The sequence below is a fragment of the Dermatophagoides farinae genome, chromosome 3 (assembly GCF_024713945.1).
Source record: "Dermatophagoides farinae isolate YC_2012a chromosome 3, ASM2471394v1, whole genome shotgun sequence".
NCBI lineage: Eukaryota > Metazoa > Arthropoda > Arachnida > Sarcoptiformes > Pyroglyphidae > Dermatophagoides > Dermatophagoides farinae.
The window spans coordinates 3600857-3610151 of NC_134679.1; the positions used below are offsets into that span (position 1 = coordinate 3600857).

At 32.4% G+C, this 9295-nt stretch overlaps 3 protein-coding genes across 9 annotated transcripts; 2 read left to right on the plus strand and 1 right to left on the minus strand.

Moving 5' to 3' along the window:
• The first annotated feature begins 26 nt into the window (after window positions 1–26).
• Window positions 27–3365, plus strand: RagC-D (Ras-related GTP binding C/D). 7 transcript variants are annotated; one of them, XM_047058505.2, is made up of 8 exons: window positions 27–400; window positions 986–1169; window positions 1223–1413; window positions 1474–1568; window positions 1629–1753; window positions 1811–2122; window positions 2181–2323; window positions 2411–3365. In XM_047058505.2, the coding sequence occupies exons 2-8, from the start codon at window positions 1167–1169 to the stop codon at window positions 3093–3095; spliced, it is 1554 nt and encodes a 517-aa protein (XP_046914461.1). In that variant the 5' UTR covers window positions 27–400; window positions 986–1166; the 3' UTR covers window positions 3096–3365. The 7 variants fall into 7 exon arrangements, with proteins under 7 accessions (XP_046914461.1, XP_075585818.1, XP_075585817.1 ...); XM_075729703.1 differs by having other exon boundaries at window positions 41–260; window positions 952–1169; XM_075729702.1 differs by having other exon boundaries at window positions 55–400; window positions 952–1169.
• On the minus strand, window positions 3282–7306 carry LOC124495284 (uncharacterized). The gene has a single exon (XM_047058632.2). The coding sequence runs from the start codon at window positions 6994–6996 to the stop codon at window positions 3382–3384; it is 3615 nt and encodes a 1204-aa protein (XP_046914588.2). The 5' UTR covers window positions 6997–7306; the 3' UTR covers window positions 3282–3381.
• Window positions 7307–7480: 174 nt separating this feature from the next.
• Window positions 7481–9295, plus strand: LOC124494466 (protein regulator of cytokinesis 1). The gene has a single exon (XM_047057638.2). It carries the CDS (start codon window positions 7561–7563, stop codon window positions 9286–9288), a length of 1728 nt encoding a protein of 575 aa, XP_046913594.2. The 5' UTR covers window positions 7481–7560; the 3' UTR covers window positions 9289–9295.

Sequence of the window (9295 nt, forward strand, 5' to 3'; positions counted from 1 at the left end):
ATTGTAGTCATGTCCTATATGAACGTGACTGCTAACACGAATACATGAGAGAGTGAGATATAGAGAGGAGGCAAAATCGTATATCATTCATTGTCATATTATTTTGTTTATTTATGTTTCGTTTGTTTGTCTCCAAGAAAAAAAAACAAAACTCGCAAAATCGTAATATTTCTGATGATACACACTGACATGTTTAAGAATTAAGTATCAACACATCAACATCAACATTTATGTTTATTTCATCAACAACTTTATTTTTGGTAAACATTCAACTGTAAACTAATGATAATGCATAATGTATTTATAAAACAATCAATGATTCGCGAACAACATTGATTGTTGATTGATTAATTTTCTTTATGATTGATTGATTTGTGTTCGATTTATGGTGTTAAAAATGGTAAAATTTGAATATTCTATCTTTAAATGATGGGCTATAAGCTCATATAATCATCATATATTTGTTTGCTTCGACCACAATAACCATTTGCTGTATTCAATTGTATATATTTATAGATGATGTGTGTGTCTATCTCTTTTGCTTATGTGTGGAGTTTTTTTTTCTGCATGCAGTGAGGCAGTCACATGATATGATCATTCATGACTCATATGACGATAGAAAAGCAAAGCCAAACGAAGCAATTGAGCCATGATGATGATATGTGTTCATCAGCATCATCATCATCATCATAGATCTAGCGACATAGGACATTCGAATTAAATCGAATTCTAAAAGTTCCAGTCAGTTTTGTTTCACAAACCAAGAGTGTAACTATAGTTGTTGCAGTCCAGGCAATTATGCTTTTTTTTTGTTCAACTTTATCATCACAATAATAATTTTTATTAAACAATAATCTTCCTGTTGCCTTGATTTTAATTGTAATTATTATATTATATTAAATGTTTTGTTTTGTTTTGTTGTTTGTGCTATTTGCTTCTACTGATCTACAGATGTTTTTTTATACGAAATAATTTATTTATTTAGATGGTAATTTCCTCTTCTCCAAAATAAATCATCTTGTTTCCGAATTTGATTCGACCTTTTGATTGTTATCAACAAAATATAATAAACAAATCAAAATCAAAAAATCATCTGTGTTAATATCACCACCACCCACCAATAACAATTGAGTAATTCATCTCAAATCTTATTTATTCATTCAAAAATGGTAAGTATTTGACGTTTAATTAATTTCACTTTATTTATTTATAATTTGAATAGGATTCATATAGAGAAGAAAGCTATATGGTTCCAGAATCATTCCCAAAATCGTACAATTATCCGAACGAAGAGGAGAATGATCATCACTCTCATATTCATCATATTCCCCATCATTCACATAATGAAATGGATGTTATGCGTCATATTACCGATGATATCAAGCCGAAAATCATGATCATGGGCCCAAAGAGGTCTGTTAGTTAAATTTAAAACGCCCTATTTACAATTTTTTTTCAATTATACTTGTTTAGAAGCGGAAAATCTTCCATACAGAAGGTGGTTTTCCATAAAATGTCACCAAACGAGACGCTATTCCTAGAGAGTACAAACAAGATCGTAAAAGATGGTAATTACATGAAAGAGTTATACATACATTCATATATTAATCATTTTACTCTTCATGTAGATATAACAAACAATTCATTTATTTCATTCTCTATCTGGGACTTTCCTGGCCAACTTGATGATCGTGAACTTGAATTTGATAATAACTCTAGTTGTGGTGCTCTTGTATTTGTCATCGATTCACAAGTATGTATTCGTTGCTAATTGCTGTTTGTAATTTTTAATGACTAATGTTTTTTGTAGGACGATTATGGTGAAGCGCTCGTTCATCTGAATCAGATTGTCCGAAAAGCCCATCACGTTAATCCTAACATCAATTTTGAAGTGTTTATACACAAAGTGGATGGTCTATCCGACGATCATAAAATTGAAGCTCGTCAAGAAATTCATCAACGTGCCAATGAAGATTTACTCGAAAGTGGTGAAGACATTTCGCTTAGTTTTTATCTAACATCTATTTATGACCATTCGATATTCGAAGCTTTCTCGAAAGTTGTACAAAAGTTGATACCTCAAATGCCTATACTCGAAAATTTGCTAAATGTTTTTATCTCGGTAATTAATTGTCAAACAATGTTTTTGTTATACAATGCAATTTTACCTCTTCTTTTAGAATTCCGGCATCGAGAAAGCGTTCCTCTTTGATGTAGTGTCCAAAATATTTATTGCAACCGATTCATCTCCTGTCGATATGCAATCATATGAACTTTGTTGTGATATGATCGATGTTGTAATCGACATTTCTTGTATTTATGGGTAGGTTCAATTTTTTTATTATTATTATTATTAAGATTAAGATAGAATTTATTGTTATATCGTTTGCCATGTTTTTTTTTCAAATAGAATAAACGAAGATGGTGAAGGCAGTACATTCGATCAATGTTCGTCTTCTTCAATCCGGTTAAATTCTGGTACTGTACTTTATTTGCGTGAGGTTAACAAATTTTTAGCCTTGGTTTGCATCCTACGTGAAGAAAATTTCACTAAACAAGGATTGATCGATTATAATTTTCAATGTTTTCGACAATCAATTCAAGATGTCTTTTTTTATCGTATTAACGAATCTCGAATGTCTCATAACAATAACAATAGTGTTATAGAAACACCATACGGGTCATCTAACGCTCAAGGTATCGATCATGATCATCACCATCATCACCAATTGATGATAAATAATAATCTCGAACCAGATTTGGATAGTTTGGAGAATGAAATGCTTGGTGACAAACGAACATCGACTCCAATCAATCGATTAACGCCCAGTACATCACCAGCAACAACAGCCACGCACTTTAAACCAAGCAACACTAATCATCATCATCATCATCCAGGCCGAAAGATGGCCATCCTACCTTCGACTACAATTCCATCTTCATTGCCCAATCACCAGACTAGTATCAATAATCTGGTAACGACCACAACAACAATGAACATGGCAAGTAAATCTAATACAAACAAAATGCAACATTCACCCAATGTTTTTACTAATTACACAACGAATGGTCCTTTGGAACGACGTTTTGTTTGAATGATGATATTCGATTTACGTTTGGTATCCTTCGAGAGCTTATGCTAAATGTTTATGTTCAAAGTCCACAAACATAAGCATCTTGTTTTTCAAATTTTTTCAAATTTATCATTGTTTTTTATATATGGCAAGATGTGAAAATGAATTACATCCACCCCCATACACACACAACACGCTACAAAATGATTCCATTTTAAATTGATCAAAAGATCGATGAATTTAATAATTATAAATAATTTGAAATAAAATTGTTTTAATTTTTTGTTGATATTTTATTTTTTGTCAATCAATTTAATTCATCGTTAAATCTATATTTAGACAAAGTAAGTGCGACACCGAAATTTGTTTCCCATGCCGAACAAATTAAACGACAAGTTTGTATAAGACTTTGTTGATTAAGAAATGTCAATTTATATTCATAAATGATAAGTTGATTGTTATTGGTCAATGTTGATGATGATAAAGAGGCCGTTTTATTGTTGGCCAAAGATGGCGGTAAGCAGATGGTGGCTGTAGATTCATCGTCTTCACGAAAACGCATCACTAGTAATGATTTTGATTTATCAACGTAAATGTTGGGCAACAGGTTATTAATGGATTCTTTAAACAACGTTTTAATTTCGATATGATCATTGAAATCTTTTTTGCATTGGTCTTTCAATGTTTTCGAAATTGATTGCTCATTTGAAGATGCTTTTTTGATAGTCGATGCTATTTTGGGCAACGAACAAAACATTTCGAATATGATCAGATGATCATTTGCTATTATTAGACCAATATTTTCATTGATTGTAAATACATTATTGAATGATGATGGTGAAGATGAAGATGCAGTAATCGTGGATGTCGAAGCGTTCTGTAGAAATCGAAATGATTGAAGAAAAAACATCCGATAAGATCGATCATTTTTAATGTCATCATTTTGGAATGCTTGAGATGGTTGTGGTTCGCCATGGTGTAGCAATGATCGACAAGTCTCATCGAAATCCACTTTCAAACAATCGACATTGTCATCTTTATCGTTATTTTCAATTAGTTTATTTTTCACTTTGATCAATCCATTCATATTGCCGACTAGATCAGATTTGGAATGATTGCGAATGCAAATTTTTTGAAATTCAAATAATAGTTCGAGGAATGCTTTGCCAACAGTATCATCGCCGAATATTATAAATTCTAATAGATAATTTGGTTGTTGACGATTGATGCGTTTATTTTTAGCCAATAGTTTCTTCTGCGAATTGCTAAGTTTATATTCGATCCAATAGCCAAGATTTTTAATTGGCCAAGGTAGATGACAAATATGAAGCGAACTTAATCGTTTCGATCTTGGCGCCAACGGAACGTAGAAAATCAAACATATTAGATCGTGTTTCTTTTCTTCGGATGTGGATCGGAAACTAGATGATGATAGATTTTTTCTTAGTGATAATGGCTCCTTAAGTGGTATTTCCTTGTTCGGAATCGATTGCTGCACAGCTAGATGATCGAACAAGAAAAAAAAGTTTGACGTAAGAACAGCAAGAGCCGGTTTAAATGAATTTTGTTGAAAATCGAAACAATAACAATAGAATAGGACTTCTACAGATTCCGACTTGAGCGATTCATCGCCAATCTTTTCATACAAATAGATTTCGATATGTAATTTAAGATAATGATCAATGTTGTAGCGGAAAAAGTTTTCGTCCAACTTAAGAAGGTCATTATTATCGTTCAAATCAGAAGAATCGTTACGAATGGAAGTGTTTTGTTGTGGATAATCGACTAACAGTGATTGTAATTGAACATCTTTATAAGCTGAACTTTCATCTTTGATGATCAAATCTGAGCCACATTTAGTACAATCAGTTATGATACGATGCGTTCGATTACCACATCGTAAACACATATAAAACCAAGGTGCATCTGCTGTTTTCTTATTTCCACTTGTTTTAGCTTGATCGATACCACCGCCATCCTTATTTCCAAAAGATGATTGATATTGTTTTCGATAATCAATTAATTTGGAAAGAAACATTTCGACAAAATTCTTATAAGATTTTTCATCCAAAAAACGATATATACGTTCTTTTTTCGATACAACACAAGTGTCAAAATATAATTTGATTGCTGTATTTACATTTAGACATTCATATTTTTCCAATACTTTTAGATCAAGTGTTTGTAAAACTTTGCCTGATGTACAATCTTTTTCGTAGATTAATCCATCATGTGGTCTGATACGAATAAAATAATAATCAATATCCGGATTTGGAGTTTCTAGAATTGATTCGAATTCAGAAAGGCTTTGATAAATTTCGACCAAGAACACTGTGTTCTCTTCCTCTGTATCTTCGCTTGCCCATTCAGAAGTGCTATTCAAAAACTGATGTGGTTCAGGTGAGATAGATTTTTTTGCCATGTTTTCGATGGTTTCATTTGGTTTGTCAACAATAGTTTTTTCAGAATCATCTTCTAATTGTTCCTCCTGTTCTACATAAACTTCAAACAACTTTGAGCTACTTTCGTTTCGATTTGGAATACTGCTATAACTTCCAGTATATCCACCAAAAAAATAATTCTTTATAGCTGTCTCATTTCGTTTTTCATTTCTAGTAACAGATGTGGATGATAAAATGATGGGTGACACATCAGTTAAACTGTTAAAAGCTTCAATAGCTTCATCTTCATCATCGTCACTGATTACAATAAACCGTTCTTTGGATGGTTTACTTCTTTTCATTTTTCGAATATTTGCATTTTGATTAGTTGTATTTGATAACTGATCGGCTGCATAATCGTTGGATAATCGTATTGTTTGATCAACAATGTTTGATATAACTGGTAACGGTTGCAATGTTTCGCTAGTCTTGTTTCTGCTTACTCGTTTACCATTGAAACGGACCAATCGACAAAGGACACTTTGACATTTCGATTTAATCCAATGATCACAGCAAATGGGATTCTTTTCAATCCATAGTGTCTTTAATGTTGATGAAAGATAGACCATTTCGGAAAGAAATTTTCTAGTATTGGTAATACTATTCTCAGAAACATCGAGGTAATCTAACGAAGTGAAATTTCTGAGACCAAAAATTGAATCAATAAGATTGCCACGAAGGGATAGATATACCAACGATGATAAAGTGTTACTATTTAGTTTCGGCAATTCTCTTAAAGAGTTATAGTCTAAACACAATTTAGTGATTGTCCCGGATGATGAATAATTGGCCAAGTTGTTAAAATGGGATATCCTATTACAGCGAAGATCCAACGTTACGATTGAATTGGGTATAGTTGATGCATTCATTACAGTAATGTTGCTACGAGATATACAGAGGTAAGTTAGTGAAGGCCATGAACCGAACTTGTCCCAAAAAAGTTCGTCAATTCTGAATGGTTTGAAATTATCCCTTTTTGAATCAATACTTTCATGCTGACGATATAATTGCCACAGTGAATATGTTGATTCACTGAGCGATTCATAATTTCCACGTATCCATATCAAGGATCGCAGATTTTGTCTCAATTTTTCCGTTCCGACCAATTGATGAAACGGAATCCTAATCAATTCGAGTGCTTGACAAGACTCAAACAATGATACATCGATCAATCCTCTAAATGACTTGTTCGACGGATAAACAATTTTGATACAAGGACATTCACGAGCTAATGAGAGGATAAAATCATCACCACATGAAGCTAATGGACATTTGTTACTGGGCGTTATGATTTCATCATCTTGTTCTTGTTGATGGTTGACAATTTTTTGTGGTACACGCAACAACAACAATAAACCGTCGATGCAAAGTTGACATTTTCCTTGGCGTAAATTTTTTGCTTGTAATCGACATTCTTGGCTAAAAATGGCCAATGAATGAGGGAAAAGATACGATGATGATGATGATGATGATGATGACATGGCAATTACATCAAAACAACGATCATGGACGGATAAATGGGGTATGAATTTGTTTATTTGAGGCGTAAATAATCATTTCACATTAGATCATATATTTTATTTATTACATTGGTTTGAATCACATGTTTATATTTAGATGTTGTCTTTGATCACAGATATAGTACCTATCAATCAATCAATTCATAATTATAATCGATGATGATATGAAACATAAACACATTCCAACATAGTCAAAAACGAATTCAGATACTTTGGATTCTAAACAAGAAATAAACAAACAATTTCTTGCCTTAGTCACAATGTTGAACCTGTGCCTAATCGTGGCAAATGGTGCTAGTAGCATTCATCACAATTAACAGAATGGCCAAACCACAGTTTCCATACACATTGATTGTTATGCTGTTGTTATGCTATAGCCAATAGTCAAACGTTTGTCACCAAATTCAAATCGAATTTTTTCCATTATTGATCCAACAATATTTCAAATTTCAAACAGTTTTCAATATAAAATAGCCCGATGAATATGGGCATGATAATGTTGTTATTCGAATACGTCGAACTAATATGTCTAGCATCGAATCGATTCAAAGAAGTCTTAGTGCTAGTTTTTCTGAACAATTTTTGGATACGAACGAAAATCAATGTGATGATCAAGCATTTGTCCCGGAACCAATGAATACAAATGATGAAACAATCATTACGGATTCAAATATACATTATGACAATGATGAATGTTGGCGAAAAATGTCCGAAGAGTTCCTTCATCATTTTCGACGTCAAGCAAAACGGTTGTATAAAATTTGTTCCAAAATGACCAGATCAAGCAAATGTCGAGAGGAAACAATGCGAGAATTTAGCCAAAAATTGTTACATGAAATGGAATCGTTTGTAAAACGTAAGAAATCGATCTATGAATCACGTTTGGAAGAAATCGATTCATTGAAAAGAGAAATTGAAACCATTTTGAGCCAAGTGATTTTATTTATGCCTGAATCAAGACTGCGAAAATATCTCCGAATATCGATTGGATCGACATTTGATCACGAAGAAGAATCAAGCATTGAAGATCGGTTGGACGAATTGAAAAGAATGCAACAATCATTAATCGAATGTCGAGATAAACACGTGTCTAAGGTGATTGACTCGCAGGAAAAGTTACGGCAGTTGATCAAAATATTGGGCATCGATTCCTATGATAGTAATGATTATACTCGTTTTTTGTCAACTCATTTGTTAGATATCGAAGAACTAAAATTACTTCGTAATGAATTAGCCAATCTTCATATATTGATGCATCAACGACAACTTCTTTGCAGTCAAATGGCTAAACAGATTTGTTTTATAGTTGGCCTAGTACCGTTGCCCAGATTTAAAAACGAACCATTTTTGATCGATCATCTTGATTTCAATAAAAATCCAATTGAAGATTATTGTATCGGGCGTCATTTTATCTATTCCGAGGAAAATATCACAATTTTAAAAGATTATCTGAATCAATGTCAAGTCGAATTTAAAAATAGTTGGCAATCAATTCAATCTAAATTCGAACAGCTCGATCAAATGTATTCACTATTTGATTTGGAATGTCCAGATAATGATGCGTTTAATTTGGTTAAAGCTATATTAAACCAATACGATCTTTATCAAAAAGAGCATCAAGATAAAAAAGATCTTACCGGATTTTTATTTGAAAATTACAGTTCATTCCCATTTTTTGCAGCTATCAATGACTTAGCTTGTATCCAAAAACAATTAGATGATGATTATAACCATTATGAACAAATGAAATCATCAAGAATGGAAGAAATAATTGAACTTGTAAGAAAACATTTTGTTACTCTTTCAGCCAAATGTATGATTGATTTCGAAAGTCTTATCGAATCGGATGACCGATATAGGCAATTGTTCCAGAAATCGGACAACTATAATGCTCAATTGCTTGAAGAACATGAAGCGGAATTGGCTCAATTGAAACGATATTATAATGAATATGAGAAATTTTTCATGCTCATCACACAATATCAAAAATTAAAGGAAGAAATAATCGAATGTGAACAAAAATCTCGAGATGTATATAAGACAAAAAATCGTGGCGGAATCATGTTGCAGATATCGAATAAAAAACGAAGCACCCAGAAACGATTGATGCACCTACAAGAACAAATACGAAAATGGTACATTGAATATTGTAATCAACAACAACAACAACAACAACAGCTAGAGAATAATGACTCAAAAATTCCATTCGATTATTATGGTGTTCAAATCGAAGATATCATCAATAAAATATAAAATAATT

Bases quoted from the DNA above. Each gene is read 5' to 3' on its own strand.
- LOC124495284 (XM_047058632.2), bottom strand. From the start codon at position 6,996: ATGTCATCATCATCATCATCATCATCATCGTATCTTTTCCCTCATTCA.
- RagC-D (XM_047058505.2), top strand. The intron at 1,414-1,473 runs GTCTGTTAGTTA...ATACTTGTTTAG, and splicing joins ATGATCATGGGCCCAAAGAG to AAGCGGAAAATCTTCCATAC. The intron at 1,754-1,810 runs GTATGTATTCGT...TGTTTTTTGTAG, and splicing joins TATTTGTCATCGATTCACAA to GACGATTATGGTGAAGCGCT.
- LOC124494466 (XM_047057638.2), top strand. From the start codon at position 7,561: ATGTCTAGCATCGAATCGATTCAAAGAAGTCTTAGTGCTAGTTTTTCT.